This window comes from Lampetra fluviatilis, chromosome 68 (genome assembly GCF_964198595.1).
Source record: "Lampetra fluviatilis chromosome 68, kcLamFluv1.1, whole genome shotgun sequence".
In the NCBI taxonomy this organism is placed as follows: domain Eukaryota; kingdom Metazoa; phylum Chordata; class Hyperoartia; order Petromyzontiformes; family Petromyzontidae; genus Lampetra; species Lampetra fluviatilis.
Genome location: NC_136342.1, coordinates 2,635,649 through 2,656,694, shown reverse-complemented (window position 1 = coordinate 2,656,694; position 21,046 = coordinate 2,635,649). Strand labels below are relative to the sequence as shown.

Sequence of the window (21,046 nt, the reverse complement as noted above, 5' to 3'; positions counted from 1 at the left end):
TGCAGTCACGAAAGAAGCTTTAAATCGAAATCGTACCAAAGCTTCTTCTCCTTGGAGCCGTTGGGTTCGTCGTCGTCGCTGAAGTTGAGCTTCTCCGAGTAGTCGACCTCGTCCTGAACGCCTGGGGGGGCGGGAAGGGGGCGAGCGCCACGCACGTCAATAATGGAACAGCCCGCCGGGTCGACGGAATAGTCCAACTGAAGAGTCACGAGAGGGAGCAGCTTCCTGCTGCTCAAATGAGCATCGAGACATTGGCGACCAATCTCCTGCGCGGAGCCAGTGGTGGACATTCCACGACCCTATGGCTGAGGGGGGGGTGGCAGTACATCCATAGGTACCCCTAACTGTTGACTTACTCCCTCCCCACCCCCATCCCAGCATAAATAGTCGCTGCAAGCCTGGGGCGTGCCATTCAGACTCTGTCCTCTCGACAGACCTGTTCTCCACCTGAGGACGGCTGCTTGCGTTGCGGCCGAAACGTCGTGAGAATTATTTTATTATGTTTTATTTTTACTATTTTATTATTTCCCTTCTACGTGACGACTTTTCCGAAAGAACCGAGAAGAGAAAAGTGGTACTCATTCTATCAACCCAGGAGGGATGATGATGATGATGATGGGCCGGGTCAACCGCTAACCCCGCTCCCACCCCAATCAAGCGGAAATTGAACTCCGACCTTCTGACTGCGAGCCACCCGCCGCTCAACCGACAAACCACCACCCGGCCGCATCCAAATCTACAATCGGGCGGGGGCCAGGGTTGGTGGGACACGATGAGATGCGTGTCTTTACGCACCGGCCCATCCGTCGTCGGCCTCGCTCTCCAGCGTGTCGAACTCCTTCAGGTCGTTGACGTTGACGATGCAGGGACGCTCCAGCGGTTGCTCGCCGCCCGCTGGCGGCGTGGCGCCGCCCCCCGAGGACAAGGCTGCGGCTGCCGAAGACGCCGTGATCACGCACAGGCCTCCCACCACGCCCGGACCGCGTGGTACGGCGCGGCCAGCTCCCTGGGCAAACCTATGGGGGGCGGGGGAGCGCGTGACATCATCGTGCTGAGTCTACGGGCAGTGCTGGGTCTATTGGCAATGTTGAGTCTATTGGCAATGTTGAGTCTATGGGCAGTGCTGGGTCTATTGGCAATGTTGAGTCTATTGGCAGTGTTGAGTCTATGGGCAGTGTTGGGTCTATTGGCAATGTTGAGTCTATTGGCAGTGTTGAGTCTATGGTGCAGTGTTGAGTCTATGGGCAGTGCTGGGTCTATTGGCAATGTTGAGTCTATAGGCAGTGTTGAGTCTATGGTGCAGTGTTGAGTCTATGGTGCAGTGTTGAGTCTATGGGCAGTGTTGAGTCTATAGGCAGTGTTGAGTCTATGGGCAGTGTTGGGTCTATTGGCAATGTTGAGTCTATAGGCAGTGTTGAGTCTATGGTGCAGTGTTGAGTCTATGGGCAGTGCTGGGTCTATTGGCAATGTTGAGTCTATAGGCAGTGTTGAGTCTATGGTGCAGTGTTGAGTCTATGGTGCAGTGTTGAGTCTATGGGCAGTGTTGAGTCTATAGGCAGTGTTGAGTCTATGGTGCAGTGTTGAGTCTATGGGCAGTGCTGGGTCTATTGGCAATGTTGAGTCTATAGGCAGTGTTGAGTCTATGGTGCAGTGTTGAGTCTATGGTGCAGTGCTGAGTCTATGGTGCAGTGTTGAGTCTATGGGCAGTGTTGAGTGTACGGGCAGTGTTGAGTCTATGGTGCAGTGTTGAGTCTATGGTGCAGTGTTGAGTCTATGGTGCAGTGTTGAGTCTATGGTGCAGTGTTGAGTCTATGGTGCAGTGTTGAGTCTATGGTGCAGTGTTGAGTCTATGGTGCAGTGTTGAGTCTTATGGGCAGTGTTGAGTCTATGGTGCAGTGTTGAGTCTATGGGCAGTGTTGAGTCTATGGGCAGTGTTGAGTCTATGGTGCAGTGTTGAGTCTATGGTGCAGTGTTGAGTCTATGGGCAGTGTTGAGTCTATGGTGCAGTGTTGAGTCTATGGTGCAGTGTTGAGTCTATGGTGCAGTGTTGAGTCTTATGGGCAGTGTTGAGTCTATGGTGCAGTGTTGAGTCTATGGGCAGTGTTGAGTCTATGGGCAGTGTTGAGTCTATGGTGCAGTGTTGAGTCTATGGTGCAGTGTTGAGTCTATGGGCAGTGTTGAGTCTATGGTGCAGTGTTGAGTCTATGGTGCAGTGTTGAGTCTATGGTGCAGTGTTGAGTCTTATGGGCAGTGTTGAGTCTATGGTGCAGTGTTGAGTCTATGGGCAGTGTTGAGTCTATGGTGCAGTGTTGAGTCTATGGTGCAGTGCTGAGTCTATGAGCAGTGTTGAGTCTATGCTGCAGTGTTGAGTCTATGGTGCAGTGCTGAGTCTATGAGCAGTGTTGAGTCTATGGGCAGTGTTGAGTCTATGGTGCAGTGTTGAGTCTATGGTGCAGTGTTGAGTCTATGGTGCAGTGTTGAGTCTATGGGCAGTGTTGAGTCTATGGTGCAGTGTTGAGTCTATGGTGCAGTGTTGAGTCTATGGGCAGTGTTGCGTCTATGCTGCAGTGTTGAGTCTTATGGGCAGTGTTGAGTCTATGGTGCAGTGTTGAGTCTATGGGCAGTGTTGAGTCTATGGGCAGTGCTGAGTCTATGGTGCAGTGCTGAGTCTATAGTGCAGTGTTGAGTCTATGGTGCAGTGTTGAGTCTATGGTGCAGTGCTGAGTCTACGGGCAGTGTTGAGTTTATGGGCAGTGTTGAGTCTATGGGCAGTGTTGAGTCTATGGTGCAGTGTTGAGTCTATGGAGCAGTGTTGAGTCTATGGGCAGTGTTGAGTCTACAGGCAGTGTTGAGTCTATGGGCAGTGTTGAGTCTATGAGCAGTGCTGAGTCTATAGGCAGTGTTGAGTCTATGGTGCAGTGTTGAGTCTATGGTGCAGTGCTGAGTCTATGAGCAGTGTTGAGTGTATGGGCAGTGTTGAGTCTATGGGCAGTGCTGAGTCTATGGTGCAGTGCTGAGTCTATGGGCAGTGTTGAGTCTATGGTGCAGTGCTGAGTCTATAGTGCAGTGTTGAGTCTATGGTGCAGTGTTGAGTCTATGGTGCAGTGTTGAGTCTATGGTGCAGTGTTGAGTCTATGCTGCAGTGTTGAGTCTATGGTGCAGTGTTGAGTCTATGCTGCAGTGTTGAGTCTATGCTGCAGTGTTGAGTCTATGCTGCAGTGTTGAGTCTATGCTGCAGTGTTGAGTCCATGGTCCAGTGTTGAGTCTATGCTGCAGTGTTGAGTCTATGGGCAGTGTTGAGTCTATGAGCAGTGCTGAGTCTATGGGCAGTGCTGAGTCTATGGGCAGTGTTGAGTCTACGGGCAGTGTTGAGTCTATGGGCAGTGTTGAGTATATGGGCAGTGTTGAGTCTATGGGCAGTGTTGAGTCTATGAGCAGTGCTGAGTCTATAGGCAGTGTTGAGTCTATGGGCAGTGTTGAGTCTATGGGCAGTGTTGAGTCTATGAGCAGTGCTGAGTCTATGGGCAGTGTTGAGTCTACGGGCAGTGTTGAGTCTATGGGCAGTGTTGAGTCTGTGGTGGAGTGTTGAGTCTATGGTGCAGTGTTGAGTCTATGGGCAGTGCTGAGTCTATGGTGCAGTGTTGAGTATATGGGGAGTGTTGAGTCTGTGGTGCAGTGTTGAGTCTATGGTGCAGTGTTGAGTCTATGGGCAGTGTTGAGTTTATGGGCAGTGTTGAGTCTATGGGCGGTGTTGAGTCTATGGGCAGTGCTGAGTCTATGGGCAGTGTTGAGTGTACGGGCAGTGTTGAGTCTATGGGCAGTGCAGAGTCTATGGGGCAGTGTTGAGTCTATGGGCAGTGCAGAGTCTATGGGCAGTGTTGAGTCTACGGGCAGTGTTGAGTCTATGGGCAGTGTTGAGTCTATGGGCAGTGCTGAGTCTATGGGCAGTGTTGAGTCTACGGGCAGTGTTGAGTCTATGGGGCAGTGTTGAGTCTATGGGCAGTGCTGAGTCTATGGGCAGTGTTGAGTCTACGGGCAGTGTTGAGTCTATGGGCAGTGCAGAGTCTATGGGGCAGTGTTGAGTCTATGGGCAGTGCAGAGTCTACGGGCAGTGCTGAGTCTATGGGCAGTGCTGAGTCTACGGGCAGTGTTGAGTCTATGGGGCAGTGCTGAGTCTATGGGCAGTGCTGAGTCTATGGGCAGTGCAGAGTCTATGGGGCAGTGCTGAGTCTATGGGCAGTGCTGAGTCTACGGGCAGTGCTGAGTCTATGGGCAGTGCTGAGTCTACGGGCAGTGTTGAGTCTATGGGCAGTGCAGAGTCTATGGGGCAGTGTTGAGTCTATGGGCAGTGTTGAGTCTACGGGGCAGTGTTGAGTCTATGGTGCAGTGTTGAGTTTATGGGCAGTGTTGAGTCTATGGTGCAGTGTTGAGTCTATGGTGCAGTGTTGAGTCTATGATCAGTGTTGAGTCTGTGGTGCAGTGCTGAGTGTACGGGCAGTGCTGAGTCTGTAGTGGAGTGTTGCCCAATGTACAGGGGGAGTTGATTCCAGTGGAGGGGTGGCGATGAGCGTGAAGGAGCGTCAATGGGATCGGGCGCAGGGTGGACGCGGCGGGCTCGGCACACTCACTTGGCCGCCTCAGCCGGCGTGAACGGGAAGCGAAATTTCGTGGGACCAAAAGCCGGGGCGAATGTCATCCCTCGCAGAGACCCCGAGGGGTACCCCATCTGTGGTAAGGAGGGGGAGCGGGGGGGGGTGGTGGTGGTGGGGGGGGGTCAGGGGAAAACGGGGACGAAAATACAAAGCACGGTTTAATTTGTGGTGGTGAACCGGTGATAGCTGTGGAATTTTAGGCACGTGCCAACGTACAAAGGGCGCAACGGGACTCGCCGCTTCTCGGTTCAAACGGCGAGGGTGCAGCCCTGCAATCGCTCTGCTCGCTCACGCAAACGCCGGCCAAAGGGCCTCCGCTAGCGGGCGCTCTAAGAAGAGGTGTGTTTGTTCTCCACCCGTCAACAACAACAACAGCCGCACAACAACCACAACCCCTAACCACAACAACCGCAACGCCGCGCAATCCCACGACCCGCACACGATGTCGCCACGCTTACAAAAGGAGGCCCCCCCGGGCCACGGAAGGGCGCCGGCGAGAACGCATTGCCGACGGCGCCAGCAGCAGCAGCTGAGGAGGAGGAGGAGGAACCGGGCGCCATCATCTGCGGCGTCGCCAGCAGTCCCGGGCTGCTCGTCTCGTGCGCCGGCGCCCCCCCCACCCCCACCCCCCCCAGCACCCCTCCCCCTCGGGGGCCGACGCCGTTTGCGCCTCTGGGGGGCTCGGGGTCGCCGAGGCTGGCGCCAGGGGGGACGCCAGCGCCTACGGACCCCGCCGAGCCGGCGCCGGCTGCCGATGCCGACGATGATGATGATGCCGCCGCCGCCGCGTTTCCTCCAGCCGACGCTGCAGCTGCGCTTGCGATGCGCCCTCCGCCCTCCCGCCAGCTTGCCACGTCTGTGACGGGGGGGGGGGGGAAAGGAGATATTGCCACATCGGTGTGGGTGCCATCGTCATCCATCGACATCGGTACCATCGATAATTGTTTTTTTACCCTATTATCTGGAGTCATGTTTGCATGACTCCTCGTAAAAAAGGTGTCAGTTTTATTGCCAGATAAAAGGGTGAAAAAACTATTAGCATATTTTTTACTGGCAAATGAGGTTCCAATGGTGTAAATCGGTACCATCGTCATCCATCGTCGGTGTAGGTGCCATCGTCATGATCATCATCATCATCGGTGTAGGTACCATCGTCGGTGTAGGTGCCATCGTCATGATCATCATCATCATCGGTGTAGGTGCCATCGTTATGATCATCATCATCATCATCATCGGTGTAGGTGCCATCGTCATGATCATCATCATCATCGGTGTAGGTACCATCGTCATGATCATCATCATCGTCGGTGTAGGTGCCATCATCATCATCATCATCGGTGTAGGTACCATCGTCGGTGTAGGTGCCTTCGTCATGATCATCATCATCAGTGTAGGTGCCATCATCACCATCATCATCATCAGTGTAGGTGCCATCGTCATGATCATCATCAGTGTAGGTACCATTGTCGGTGTAGGTGCCATCGTCATGATCATCATCAGCATCATCGGTGTAGGTGCCATCGCCATCATCATCATCGGTGTAGGTACCATCATCGGTGTAGGTGCCATCGTCACGATCATCATCAGCATTATCACTGTACGTACTATCGTCATCATCATCAGCATCATCGCCGGTGTAGGTGCCATCGTTCAGCACCATTCCCGGCCGCCTGAGCCTCCCCACAGACAAAGATCCTCCATATAGCCTTCAACAGCCTGTTGGGGCAAGGCATCATGGACCCCCACTCACTCTGTGGGCGCAGGCTGGGACCGGGTCCGTACGCTGGCACGGCACCGTCGTGGACAGCATCCCCGCGTTGCTCCGCCTGCTGCTGCTGCTGCTGTTGCTGCTGCTGTTGCTGCTGTTGCTGCTGTTGCTGCTGCTGCTGTTGCTGCTCCCCGGCCGCCTGCAGACTGGGGAACTCCTGCTGAGACAGCCGCGAGCGCTGGCTCGGAGCAGCCACTACTGTGGTGGGGGCAAGGTGGGAGGGGGACGGGCAAGGGGGCAGAAGGAGGAGAGGTCACACACACAGTGGCGGGATGGAGGGGGGAGGCCTCGCAATCATAATAATTATCGTTTGTCAAGTGACGCGCGTTGTATCCGTAGATCCCACCAATGAGCGACCGTGTGTGGAAAGCCAGGAGATAATCAGAACCTGCAGGGTAGACAGCCAGCGTGGACAAGGACATGGTGGTTGTGAGGAGGAGGATGATGATGATGTTGTTGCGATGGGTTCGAGTACCAGGGCCATAAACATCACCAAGAACAATAACACGAACCTGACCACCACCACCACCACCACCACCGTCGTCATAATCGCTACCATCCCCCCAAGCGCCACAATCGTTACGTCGAAAATAACTATCCCCACCACCGCAACACCATCCCCGTCGCCAACAATCGTAATTTACATTTGGAAAGTGGCGCTTATCACGGATCTTCATGCGCCACCGCCGTGTATGGCAAGCCAGGAAATGAACACAGAACCTGCGGTGTAAACGGACCGAATCGGAAGATTGATTTGCACTGCAGGAGGAATCCGATGAGCTATGAAGCTCTTTAGCGCAGATGTCCAGTCGGGGCACGGGGTAACAACGTTACAACAAACAGTACAAAAAAACACGATAGTCGTACAAAGGTAAACAAACCAGCAAAATAATAAAAATAAAACATTATAAAATAATTCTCACGACGTTTCGGCCACAACTCAAGCAGCCGTCCTCAGGTGAAACCAGGTCTGTCGAGGCGACAGCGTCTGAATGAAACAGCACACGTGCTTGGAGCATATATATATGCATATATATATGCATATATATATGCTCCAAGCATATATATATATGCATATATATATGCTCCAAGCACGTGTGCTGTTTCATTCAGGGGGCAGAAGGAGCTGGTTTCACCTGAGGACGGCTGCTTGCGTTGTGGCCGAAACGTCGTGAGAATTATTTTATTATGTTTTATTTTTATTATTTTATTACTTCCCTTCTACGTGACTTTACCGAAAGAACCAAGAAGATGAATCCCTGCAGTCACGAAAGCTTTAAATCGAAATTTCAATCAGCTAAAGTACATAGCGAAACTAAACTAACCCCATCCTACCAGGCAAAGGCTTGAGGTATTAACGCATTTCGATTTAAAGCTTTCGTGACTGCAGGGATTCATCTTCTTGGTTCTTTATTTTATTATGTTTGATTTTTATTCTTTTATTATTTCCCTTCTACGTGACTTTACCTAAAGAACCAAGAAGATATGAACGTATTGTTTAAAAAGTGACTTGGCTACCACAAATGGTAGCCCAATAACAAATTGGTCCATCGCTTGGACATTTCTAGCACCAAATTAATCGAAATAATCCTCAACGCACGTTTTCTAAACGGGGAGGAAAAAAAATCCACGCGACCACGGGAAGAGAGACACGCAAACTCCAAATATGAAACTTAATTTGGAGCTATCGTGACTGCAGGAATTACCCTTTGGTTCTTTCGGTAAAGTCACGTATAAAGACAAAATAACAAATTAAATACTAGCATACGACGTTTCGATTGCAACACAAGCAATCATCATCAGGTATAAATGAAATAGCAACACAAATCTAGTATATTTAGAAATGTAATGTAATACAACAGAGAGTCAATGTAAGTAGGCGAGTTTTCAAGACGAGACTTAAACAGCGCTCACGACTCCGAATGTCTTGATCGCAAAGGCAACGCATGCCAAAGCACGGCAGCTGCACTGGCAAAAATCCCGATCGTGGTACAGTAATCCCTCGCCACTTCGCGGTTCAAGTTTCGCGGCCTCAGTGCATCGCGGATTTTTCGAACTGATTTAAAGGCCTCATTATACCTGTGCAGTAACACCATCATCATCATCATTCATCATCACATTCATCGAACTGCACAGGTCTGTCATCGTCGTCATTGTCATCGTCATTGTCATCGTCGTCGTCGTCATTACTGGAGTCAAGTCTCAAGATACTACTGTCATTGGTGAGTGTAGAACACCATAATACGTATCGTATGAGAGAGAGAGAGTGAATGTATAATATTAAGGTTTTATAATTAAATAGATTTAAGTAAAATATAAAGTATAAATATACATATTTTAAACATTCTGGTAGCCACACACACATATACGGAAATTCCTAGGGGGGCCAATCCCACTTCGCGGATTTTCACCTATCGCGACGGGGTTCCGGTCCCCATTAACCGCGATCAACGAGGGATCACTGTACTTTGGCAAGGCCACCCCTCGACATCTTGCCGCCCTATCCGCCCCCTGCTCCTCGTTTCCACCAAAAGCATAGCTGGGTAACTGGCTACGCTATCATTCACGTGGGATTAAACTGAGCACCAGGAAAAGAACGCAGCCATGTGCAGCAGCAGCTGCAGGAGCAGCTTAGCCACCACCGCCCCCACCACCACCAGCACCACCGCCAGCACCACCGCCAGCACCACCGCCAGCACCACCACCGCCAGCACCACCACCGCCAGCACCACCACCGCCAGCACCACCACCGCCAGCACCACCTCCAGCACCACCTCCAGCACCACCACCACCACCACCAGCAGCACCACCACCAGCACCACCACCACCACCAGCACCACCACCACCACCACCAGCACCACCACCACCAGCACCACCACCAGCACCACCACCAGCACCACCACCAGCACCACCACCACCAGCACCACCACCAGCACCACCACCACCAGCAGCAGCACCACCACCACCACCACCACCACCAGCAGCACCACCACCACCACCAGCACCACCACCAGCAGCACCACCAGCACCACCACCGCCAGCACCACCACCAGCACCACCACCACCAGCACCACCAGCACCAGCACCACCAGCACCACCAGCACCGCCACCACCGCCACCACCGCCAGCACCGCCAGCACCGCCAGCACCGCCAGCACCGCCAGCACCACCACCAGCACCACCACCAGCACCACCAGCACCACCACCGCCAGCACCACCACCGCCAGCACCACCACCGCCAGCACCACCACCGCCAGCACCACCACCGCCAGCACCACCACCGCCAGCACCACCACCACATCCACCGCCACCAGCACCACCACCACATCCACCGCCACCAGCACCACCACCGCCACAACGCACCCATCGCCGCCACCACCATCCGCACCCAGACCAGGGAGTCAAACCCCACAGATGTGGGCCACTCACCTTCTACGTGAACCTTGGTGCCCCTGGGAGCAGGTGGAGCCCAGGAGGTGACATTCGTCTTGCAGGTCGCACTCTGCCACCCAAACACGAGCAAAGAAACACACGAACCCCGGACAGAGTCAGAGGGGGGGGGGGGAGCGCCGGGGTGGGCGGGGGCTGGGGAGAGGGGGCGTCACGCCGGACAAACGCGATAACCCACGGCAACTTCAGCGCCCGCGGGAGAAGCCGGCTTGCGATTGGCGCGATGTAGCAGCTCGCAAATTACCGGCAGCGATCGTCGCGCGGTCGTCTACGGGGCGATGGTCAAATTATGACGGTAATAAGAAAAACCAGAGCTGGGATACAGCCGACTTATCTAGGAAATGGCCCCGGTGGCACTGGACATTGCCGCTGGACGGGAGGTGATGAGCGGCGCTCGGCAATACAATCGGCGTCGTCATTGGCGGCATTGCGACCCGCTGGGCGGGTGGGGGAGGTTACAATTCCACGGACCACGAGGACGGTCCATGTACATGCGCGCGTGCACACGTATGTACGTGCGCGTGTGCGTGTACACGTATGTACGTGCGCGCGTGTGTGTGCCTGGCACAAGCGTCGTGGTGACGTCACCGCCACTTAGTGGCGAATGGCGGTTGTTGTTGTTGTTGTGTGTGTGCCCTCACCTCTGTGGTGGTGGTGGTGGTAGTTGTGGTGGCGCTGGCGTTGGCCGAGGGGGGCGAGGGGGCGGAGGAGACGGCGCAGCTCGGCGTAGCCGGCGGCGGCAGCGACTCTGGCTGCAGTGGAGGCGGCGCCCGAGGCCTGTCAACACGAACGGCGACACGCGCAGACACAAACAACAACAACGACGACGACAAAAACGTTCCCCCGTCGAGCCTCACCAGTGCTCTAAGCGAGCAGCATCGCCTACCAAGCCCGGAACGGCACACCGAGGGGATGGGTGGCCAGCACCACGCCCGGCCGCCTTTGTCTCCACCGTGGAGATGTTTACCACACACAGCGCCAGGTACTCGTATGAGGCCGAGTCGATCTAGGCGAGGCCCAGGACCGGTTCAGATAATCGTCACTGGTGTTGGCCGTGAGCGGGAATCGAACTCAGGTCACGGGGTTCATAGCGCAGCGTAGCGCTAACCGTTACACGACCGCTCCCCAAAAACACACACACACAGATATAGACACACACGTAGATATAGATACACACACACGGAGATATACACACACGCAACCCACAAAATGGACATAAGTGTGTGTGCGTGTGTGTGCGTGCACAAGTGGGGAGCAGTGGCGTAGTGGTTGGCACTTGGGCGTAGCAGAGTGTGAGTGTGCCAGTGAGCAATTCGAGTGAGCGAGTAAGAGAGCGAGTGGGTGGGCGAGTGGGTGGGCGAGTGACCGAGCGTGTGAGCGAGTGAGCAGTTTAACGCGTGAGCAGGTGAGCGTGCAACTGAACGGGTGGGCGAGCAAGTTGGTGAGCGAGTGATATCGGTGAGTGATCGAGCAAGCGAGTAACGGGATGAGTGAGTGGGTGAGTGGGCGAGCGAGTAGGCGAGCGGGTGAGTGAGTGGGCAAGTGGGCGAGCGAGTGAGTGAACGAGTGGGCGGGCGAGTGAACGAACGAGTGGGCGGACGAGCGAGTGGATGAGCGAGTGAGTGAGTGGGCGAGCGAGTAGGCGAGCGGGTGAGTGAGTGGGCAAGTGGGCGAACGAGTGAGCAGGCAAGTGAACGAGCGGGCGGGCGAGTCGGCGAGTGAGTGAACGAGTGGGCGAGCGAGTGGGAGGGCGAGTGAACTGAGCGGATGAGTGAGTGGGTGAGCGAGCGAGTGGGTGAGGGAGTGAGTGGATGAGCGAGTGGGTGAGCGAGCAAACTGAGTGGGTGAGCGAGTGGGTGAGCGAGCGAGTGGGTGAGGGAGCGAGTGGATGAGCGAGTGGGTGAGTGAGCAAACTGAGTGGGTGAGCAAGTGAGTGGGTGAGCGAGCGAGTGAGTCGATGAGCGAGTGGGTGAGCGAGTGAGTGGGTGAGCGAGTGAGTGGGTGAGCGAGCGAGTGGGTGAGCGAACGAGTGGGCGAGCGAGTGGGCGGGCGAGCGAACTGAGCGAATGAGCGAGTGGGTGAGCGAGTGAGTGAGCGAGTGGGTGAGCGAGCGAACTAAGCGGGTGAGCGAGTGGGTGAGCGAGCGAGTGGATAAGCGAGCGAGCGAGCAAGTGGGTGAGCGAGCGAGTGGGGGTGAGCGATCGGGCACGCACGTCTTGTCGTCGCGAGGCTCCTGCTTGCTCGCCCATCCCGATCCGTCCTTGGGCACCAGCGTCACGTTGGGGTCGTTGCCTTTGTTCTCTGCCTTCAGGCTCGGCAGGTTGGCAGGTGGCGGCATGCGCCTCGCCGTGGCCACCTTCCCCAGGCTCTGCAGGCCATGTCTCGTAGCGACTGCATCACCATCACCGCCATCGGCACACGAGCATCCCCGGTTAGTCGGGGTCGAGCTCGCAGTCGGGTTTGCCAGTTGGTTCAAAAGAGCTTCACAGCTCACAAGATTTCTCCGGGGCAAATAACAATTGCATTTCCGGTTCACGGGCCGAAGGATCATCTCCTTGGTTCTTTCGGTAAAGTCATCACGTAAAAGGGAAGTAATAAAATAATAAAATTAAAACATAATAAAATAATTCTCACGACGTTTCGGCCACAACGCAAGCAGCCGTCCTCAGGTGTAAAGCATGTCTGTGTTCTTCACCTGAGGACGGCTGCTTGCGTTGTGGCCGAAACGTCGTGATAATTATTTTATTATGTTTATTTTTATTATTTTATTATTTCCCTTCTACGTGACTTTACCGAAAGAACCAAGAAGATGAATCCCTGCAGTCACGAAAGCTTTAAACCGAAGGATCATCTTCTTGGTTCTTTCGGTAAAGTCACGTAGAATGGAAACAATAAAAGTAATAAAATAAAACGTATTAAAATTATTCTCACGACGTTTTTTATGTTAGGTTTTATGTTTTATTTTATTATTTTTATTGTTTCCATTCTACGTGACTTTACCGAAAGAACCAAGAAGATGAATCCCTGCAGTCACGAAAGCTTTAAATCGAAGTTTAACCGGCCCGAAGGATTTTGATTATTTTTTTTTGCTTTTTGGTTTTCACGCCTCGACGCACCGGGCCGCAGGCTTATCCCTCCTCCGCACTGAGAACCGGCGTGCGTTCAGAGCAGCAGTCCCTGGTAGGTTACAAATTGTTCAGAACGCGGCAGTTATAGGGGTGATCACCCGAACCCCCCCCGGTTGCGTGACATTTCTCCGGGTTCTGTTATCATGACACTGGCTTCATTGTCTTGAAACGTGTAGAGTTCTAGAGCCTTCTAACTAGTACCGGTAGGAACCTCCTGGTTACACCAGCCGAGAGGGGATTATTGTGTCCGTCGTGCAGGGAGGGGAGGGTGGGGAGGGACTGGGTGGGGAGGGTGGGGCTGGGTGGGGGGGGAGGGTGGGGAGGGGCTGGGTGGGGAGGGGAGGGTGGGGAGGGGCTGGGGGGGGAGGGTGGGGAGGGGCTGGGTGGGGAGGGTGGGGCTGGGGGTGGGAGGGGAGGGGCTGGGTGGGGAGGAGCTGGTCACCCCGTGGTGCCCTTATAAAACTCAACGTTTCACCTACTCACGCCGGCTTGTGCCCGCCCTCACAGTCGGGCATATTTGCGGAATACACCACGCCGCCGTTGACCCTGCAGGCCATTGACCGAGCAACCCAACGTTCCTACCAGCTCCCTCCGCAGCAGGAATGTGTTTTTTAAAGACCTTGCATGGACTGGCACCAACACCATATATTCGCGAGTTAATGCATCCGTACAACCTCCCTGAAGGTCGTTAAGATCTACAGACTTCTTTGCGTACCTCGATCCCGGCTGCGTTCCTGGGGTGTGAGCGGGTCACTTCCTGCGTCTGTGCCACGGTTGTGGAATTCCCTACCGCTGGAAATTCGTTGATCCGACAACGTGGATACTTTTAAGCCTCGCCTTAAAAACACGTCCTCTTAAGTCCGTTTATTCTTCGATGTAAAGCTTTCGTGACTGCAGGGATTCATCTTCTTGGTTCTTTCGGTAAAGTCACGTAGAATGGAAATAATAAAATAATAAAAATAAACCTATTAAATAATTTCGATTTAAAGCTTTCGTGACTGCAGGTATTCATCTTCTTGGTTCTTTCAATTAAATAATTCTCGCGACGTTTCGGCCACAACGCAAGCAACCGTCCTCATGTGAAGAACAGCTTCTGTCTCTCCTAGCCTTTCCCCAACAATTATTCTTACAAAGGGGCCTTGAGACATCAGTGTATGGCAACTCGCATATAAATGTAAATTGATATTCTCACCCACCCCCCCCCTTGTTGAATTTGCATTGAGCCAACAGGAGTTCCGAAAAATGAATGCATTAATTATGAGAAAATCGATTTTTTTTTTTTTACCCGATTGTCCATTTTGTCAGGTATCCTCTAACTAGCTATGTAACTTCACGCAAAAAATAATCAACAAAGCATGTGATGTCATCTGTTCGCGCTTGCCGGTTACCCTTGTAAACCCGCATTGTTTAAGATCAGTGAGTTTAGAAAGGTCTTTCATATCATTCTCAGTAACCACCTGGATTTGTTATCATAGTTACCTTATCTTGGCAAATTCATACACGATAATTCACCAATGGGCTCGCGTGTGTATCAATTCACACGTTTATACATCACACTCGCGTACCCTCTGGGACATTGCCACGTACACCCCCAGGAGTCTGCGTACCCCCGGTTGAGAACCGATGGTTTTAGATTCTAGATTTGAAGCTTTCGTGACTGCAAGGATTCGTGCTCTTAGGTTTTTTCGGTAAAGTCACGTAGGTAAAAAATAAAATTGAAAGTTAATAAAAGTAATAATGGAAATAAATAAAATAATAAATTATAATTATTTTATTTCCATTAAAAGTTAATAAAAGTAATAATGGAAATAAAATAAAATAATAAATTATAATTATTTTATTTCCATTATTAGTTTTATTAACTTTTAATTTTATTTTTTACCTACGTGACTTTACCGAAAAAACCTAAGAGTATTTGGCTCCTACTGCTGCTGCTCCTATAAATTTCCACACTGTGATGATGAGCCACTCACTTCCTTGAGCTATCATTGGTGGTGGCCGAGCCGCTTCTGAAACAGAGCTACGTGGCGGGGCTCAGTGGGCCTCTGGTGGTGGAGACGTCTCTGGTCCTGCGACTCGCACAAAACCAGGTTGGTCTGCCCGTGTGTCCCCCTCGTCTGGCCGTGTCTCCCCCCCCTTGTCTTCCCGTGTCTCTCTGCGTATACCTCGTGTCTCCCCACGTTCGCCGTATCTCCCCGTGTCTCCCCGAATGTCCCCACGTCTCCCCACACGTTCCTCATGTCTCCCAGTGTCTCCCCGGATGTCCCTATGACTCCCCACACGTTTGCCATGTCTCTCCGTGTCTCCCCTGTATGTCCCCCATGTCTCCCCGTGTGTCCCCCCTTGTCTTCCCGTGTCTCTCTGCGTATACCTCGTGTCTCCCCACGTTCGCCGTATCTCCCCGTGTCTCCCCGAATGTCCCCACGTCTCCCCACACGTTCCTCATGTCTCCCCGTGTCTCCCCGGATGTCCCTATGACTCCCCACACATTCGCCATGTCTCTCCGTGTCTCCCCTGTATGTCCCCCATGTCTCCCCGTGTGTCCCCCCTTGTCTTCCCGTGTCTCTCTGCGTATACCTCGTGTCTCCCCACGTTCGCCGTATCTCCCCGTGTCTCCCCGAATGTCCCCACGGCTCCCCACACGTTCCTCATGTCTCCCCGTGTCTCCCCGGATGTCCCTATGACTCCCCACACGTTTGCCATGTCTCTCCGTGTCTCACCGCATGTCACCATGTCTCCCCACAAGTTGCCCGTGTCTCCCCACACATTGCCCGTGTCTCCCTGCATCTCTACCCACATGTCTCCACGTCTCCCCACACATTCCCCACACATTCCCCGTGTCTCCCCGTGTCTCCCCGTGTCTCCCCGTGTCTCCCCGTGTCTCCCCGTGTCTCGCCGTGTTTCGCCGTGTCTCCCCGTGTTTCGCCGTGTCTCGCCGTATCTCCCCGTGTCTCGCCGCACTTTACCCGTGTCTCCCCGTGCGTGTCCCCATGTGCGCCCCCCCCACTCCCCACCCAACGTACTGGTAGTCTTGTGGGTCTCGATGCTCTTGCCCTTGTAGGTGTTATAGAGGCTGAGCGACGCGTACTTGGTCTTGCCGTCCTTTCCCTTTGCGCTCTGCCCCGCACGCTCGGACATGGCTCAGAGCGATCATTGAGTACGGGTGGCTCACGGCGTCGCTCCCAGGACGCGGCCCCAACCTGCGCGGCGACAAACGGGAAGCGTGAAGTGGCGGCGACAGTGGCGGCAAGCAGGGGAAGCATCAGGAGGGGCAGCAGTAGCAGCAGCAGCTCCCACCACCACTCTCTTATCCCCACCAGGTGGAGGTAGGGGGTGGGCAGAACCACTCTTCCTTCCTCCCACGTCACCTCATCAATAACGTCATCACACCGCGGACTTCAATCCTCAGCAGTTAAAGGTAACTCGCATGATGTTATCGTTGTTAATTCAGCGATTTGAACACTCGCTGCTTTTTGTAATATCACTTGTGTTTTTATTTGTGCTTAGTGAAGGAACCGGCAATTTAGTTCGGCTTTTGACGAGTGCGACCGTGGCTTGCCCTAACCCCCTACATTACCCATAATGCCTTGGCGGTTTTGCCAACCACGGCGGTTATCAGGACGGTAAGCCCCGCGGTTGGCGAGGTGGATTGTTGCATGGTTAAAATTGCCACGGGCACATCAATTCCCAAGCTCGGGCGAAGCAGCAAGAACCGCGGCAAGATAACACACAGTCCCTTCGTAAGAATCGGAGTACAATGAAACGCAAAACGGAACGGCAGAAATTTCTAGAGGCAGCAGCAGCAACAGAATGAGAAGCACCAGTATGTGCGTGTGTGTGTGTTGAACTTCTTTCACGCCGTACGTAGCCAACGGTACTAATCGGAGGTGCGGGGGAAGGACAACAAACTAAACACGTAAAGGAGTTCTAAATAAATGAATGTTCTATTTGTATTTTAAAATGTGTAGCTCCAGCGGCTTCCAAATATCGGAAGAAGAGCGTTCCAGACGGCCGAAGAAGTGCATCTGAAATCGCGCGATTCGTCTTTGTTCGACGGCGAGCCAAAATCCGCTGCGAGGATGACCGTAGTTACAGTACGCGTAGGTTTTTTCGGTAAAGTCACGTAGGTAAAAAATAAAATTAAAAGTTAATAAAAGTAATAATGGAAATAAATTAATAAATCACGACGTTTCGGAGGCAACACAAGTCTCCGTCATCAGGTGGGACCGTCACAGCTAAAATTACTGCATCAAGGTTTTTTTTTTTAGCTGTGACGGTCCCACCTGATGACGGAGACTTGTGTTGCCTCCGAAACGTCGTGATTTATTATTTTATTTCCACTATTACTTTTATTAACTTTTAATTTTATTGTTTTACCTACGTGACTTTACCAAAAAAACCTAAGAGTTTGAATCCTTGCAGTCACGAATGCTTCAAACGTAGTTACAGCGATGGTTTATATTCCTTGATGAGATCGGCAAGATATTGTGCTTTTCGATTTAAAGCTTTCGTGACTGCAGGGATTCATCTTCTTGGTTCTTTCGGTAAAGTCACGTAGAAGGGAAATAATAAAATAATAAAAATAAACCAATTAAATAATTTCGATTTAAAGCTTTCGTGACTGCAGGGATTCATCTTCTTGGTTCTTTCAGTAAAGTCACGTAGAAGGGAAGTAATAAAATAATAAAAATAAAACATAATAAAATAATTCTCACGACGTTTCGGCCACAACGCGAGCAGCCGTCCTCAGGTGAAGAACACAGACCTGCTCTTCACCTGAGGACGGCTGCTTGCGTTGTGGCCGAAACGTCGTGAGAATTATTTTATTAGGTTTTATTTTTATTATTTTATTACTTCCCTTCTACGCGACTTTACCGACAGAACCAAGAAGATATTGTGCTTTGTTTGCGGCAAGCACTTTGCGCGTGCGTAACGAGAGCATGGCAGCAGCAGCAGCAGCAAGAGGATTGAGAAGAAGCGAGCTACAAGCAACGACAACAGAGGCAGCCGGAAAAGCAATAAGTATAACCAGCAAAAACAAAGTTTTTCACTATAAATCCTTTATATGCGTGGCGGCTAGAGTCCTCTCGTCCTCTGGCTTGAGATGGCTGCCACCTATGGGTCAGATGATTGCATTGCACCATTAAGCAATTGGTAATTAAATATAATATTTTTTGTCCTAAAAAGTGTAACATTTTGGAAAAATTTTCACGAACATTAATTGTCACGCACAACGAGTCTGTGTGCAAAATGTCAGCTCGATTGGATCACGGGAAGTGGGTTAAAAAACGACCGAAAGATTTGCACGGTCCTAAGCAAGCAAGTGAACTTAATATAAAGGATTTTAAAACGAGAGGCATCAGCGGAAGCCGGAGGGGGGGGGGGAGAAAGAGCAGCAGGAGGTGAAGCGGTCGAAGCGTGCGGCAGAGGTCGCAACCGGGTACCCGATACCCGTACCCTACCCGATACCCGGCTACCCGTACCCGGCCGGGTACGGGTACCCGTTTGCGACCCTGGTGCAGCCGGTTACGGGTACGGGTAGGCCGTGAGTCACTGGTGAGTAACCGTTTGTCACTCATTTCGGGTACGGGTACGGGTAGGGAACACGGGTACGGGTAGCCGTTTGCGACCCTGGTGCGGCCGGGTACGGGTAAGGAATCAAAACCCGTTTGCGACCTCTGGCGTGCGGTGAAGTGGAACGGAAGCAGGGAAGGTAAAGTGAAGCAGGAGTAGAGGAAGCAGCAGTTAAAGCAGCAGAAGCACGGGAGAAGAGACAGAGACGCAACAGCAGTCGCTTGAGCTGCACGTGCCGCTTGCCGTCTCGTACAATGCACGCGTGTACACGGTCAATTCCGTATTCAGTGCCGGATTAAGCGAGTGCGGGGCCTGCCTGTAGCCCATGTTATAAAGGGGCCCTAAATAATAAAAAACACACAAATATGAAAACACATTTTACTTGCATAGTAAAATAATTGTAGTTTTTCATTTGCTATACAGCCAGATAATACGACTAATCGCTAACCTTAAACACCCGGTCGTTCATAAAAGTTGAAGGCGGTATAGTACTATAGTAATAGAGCAAGTGCAGAATCGTTGAACAGGAATTGATAGATTTAAAGCTTTCGTGACTGCAGGGATTCATCTTCTTGGTTCTTTCGGTAAAGTCACGTTATTTTATTACTTCCCTTCTACGTGACTTTACCGAAAGAACCAAGAAGAGGAATTGATAGCTTGAAAGCATTTAGCGCGGGGCCCTTGAAAGTGCGGGGCCCGTAGCTACTGCTACTTTTGCTTCGAGGATAATCCGGCGCTGTCCACGTTCCTGTGACAGGGCCAAGGTTACCCATCACTGATCAAGGAGAAGAGAAGCAGCAGCAGCAGCAGCAGCAGCTGGCTTTCATTTCTCTGATGCGAGTGGTACCTATTTTATTCACCATGGAAATCATGACAACTATGACGACGATGTGCATAATTGACGGGCGCAAAATCCACGCGCGCACAGGAGGCAACCAACCTCTTGGGGGTTCAATCATCCCTGCCGGGTTCATAAAATCACAACCAAGTCAACATGTGATGCAGCGCTGCACAGCATCCGCTCGCTCTCGAAGAGAGGACAACGCAGAGAGAGAGGACGACTCGGAGAGAGAGGACGACTCGGAGAGAGAGGAGGATGACAGAGAGTGTGGACAAAGAACCACAAACCAGCGGGAAGGCAGCGGCAGCCACACAGCGACCCGTAGACCAGAGGTCACAACCGGGTACCCGATACCCGTACCCTACCCGATACCCGGCTACCCGTACCCAGCCGGGTACGGGTAGCCGTTTGCGACCCTGGTGCGGCCGGGTACGGGTACGGGTAGGCCGTGAGTCACTGGTGAGTCACCGTTTGTCACTCATTTCGGGTAGGGTACGGGTAGGGACCGGCTACCCGTACCCGGCCGGGTACGGGTACGGGTACCCATTTGCGACCCTGGTGCGGCCGGGTACGGGTAAGGAATCAAAACCCGTTTGCGACCTCTGCTGTAGACTCACTCTCACCCACAGATTCAAACACAGACACATCGACTATATAGGTACAACCACAGCATTGCATCGAAACCCATGTCGTCACGTAGAGATGTGATTAAACTGGATTCTCACGCGTAGTAAGTTGATGGTTTCAGCCCGGTGACAAGAGACCTGTAAACTCACACAGAGACCCGTAGACTCGCTTTACGCCATAAGATTCAAACACAGACACATAGACTAGCAGGTTGGTTACCCAGTCTTGCATTAGGCAATTATATCGTCTCGTAGACAACAGTCATTCTTCAATTGGCTTCTCCAGTGTAAATGTGGTTGGTTTTTGCACTCGATGTCACCAAATCCCAGCTACGAGAATTAAGGATACCAATTTGACCGTCGCGCAAATAGCAGTTTTCAGGGAGAATAAATTACGTGGTGCCTCTAAAAATAATTATTTTATAGGCAATACCAAACAAACTCATCAAGTTCATCAAAAACATTCTGATGTTAAAATGAGAAATATATCATAGGTAGCTAACATCTCGCCACGGTCGCTAGGTGATGTTAACTACCTCGCTTGGTATACAGGAGGTCGTGGGTTCGATCTCGACCCTGACGCCTGCTGCTGTATATGTAGAGTTTGCATGTTCTCCCCGTGGTCGCGTGGATCTTTCTCCGGGTCCTCCGGTTATTCCTTCCACATTTAAAGTCAACAACACGCGTATTTGGCTTGCGATACATTTCCACGTGATAAAAAGACACTTTATTGAGCTATAATTTGTGATACCCAGGTTGATTCTGAACAAGAGGCTACGTTGCTCAGTGGAGCCTTCCCTGGCAAATCAAAATAGTTAAAATGTAGTGTGTGGGTCTCGATGTATCTGTATGGGTCTCTATGCATCTGTATGGGTCTCTATGCGCCTCTGTGTCTCTATGGGCCTCTATGGGCCTCTATGCATTAATATTAATTGCCTGCTGCTATAAATCCCCATGTGATGATGATGATGAACGACTTCGTTGAGTTATCATTTGTGATATCCAGC

At 52.1% G+C, this 21,046-nt stretch overlaps 1 protein-coding gene across 1 annotated transcript in view; it reads right to left on the bottom strand.

The window, feature by feature from the left end:
• Positions 1–21,046, bottom strand: part of LOC144952532 (uncharacterized) — an 83,372-nt gene that overhangs the window by 58,663 nt on the left and 3,663 nt on the right. The window contains 9 exon segments of the mRNA XM_078882980.1: positions 37–121; positions 796–1,016; positions 4,629–4,726; positions 5,111–5,508; positions 6,403–6,618; positions 9,850–9,922; positions 10,512–10,647; positions 12,084–12,261; positions 16,022–16,198. Coding sequence (XP_078739106.1) covers positions 37–121; positions 796–1,016; positions 4,629–4,726; positions 5,111–5,508; positions 6,403–6,618; positions 9,850–9,922; positions 10,512–10,647; positions 12,084–12,261; positions 16,022–16,136 — 1,520 coding nt within the window. The 5' untranslated portion in view covers positions 16,137–16,198.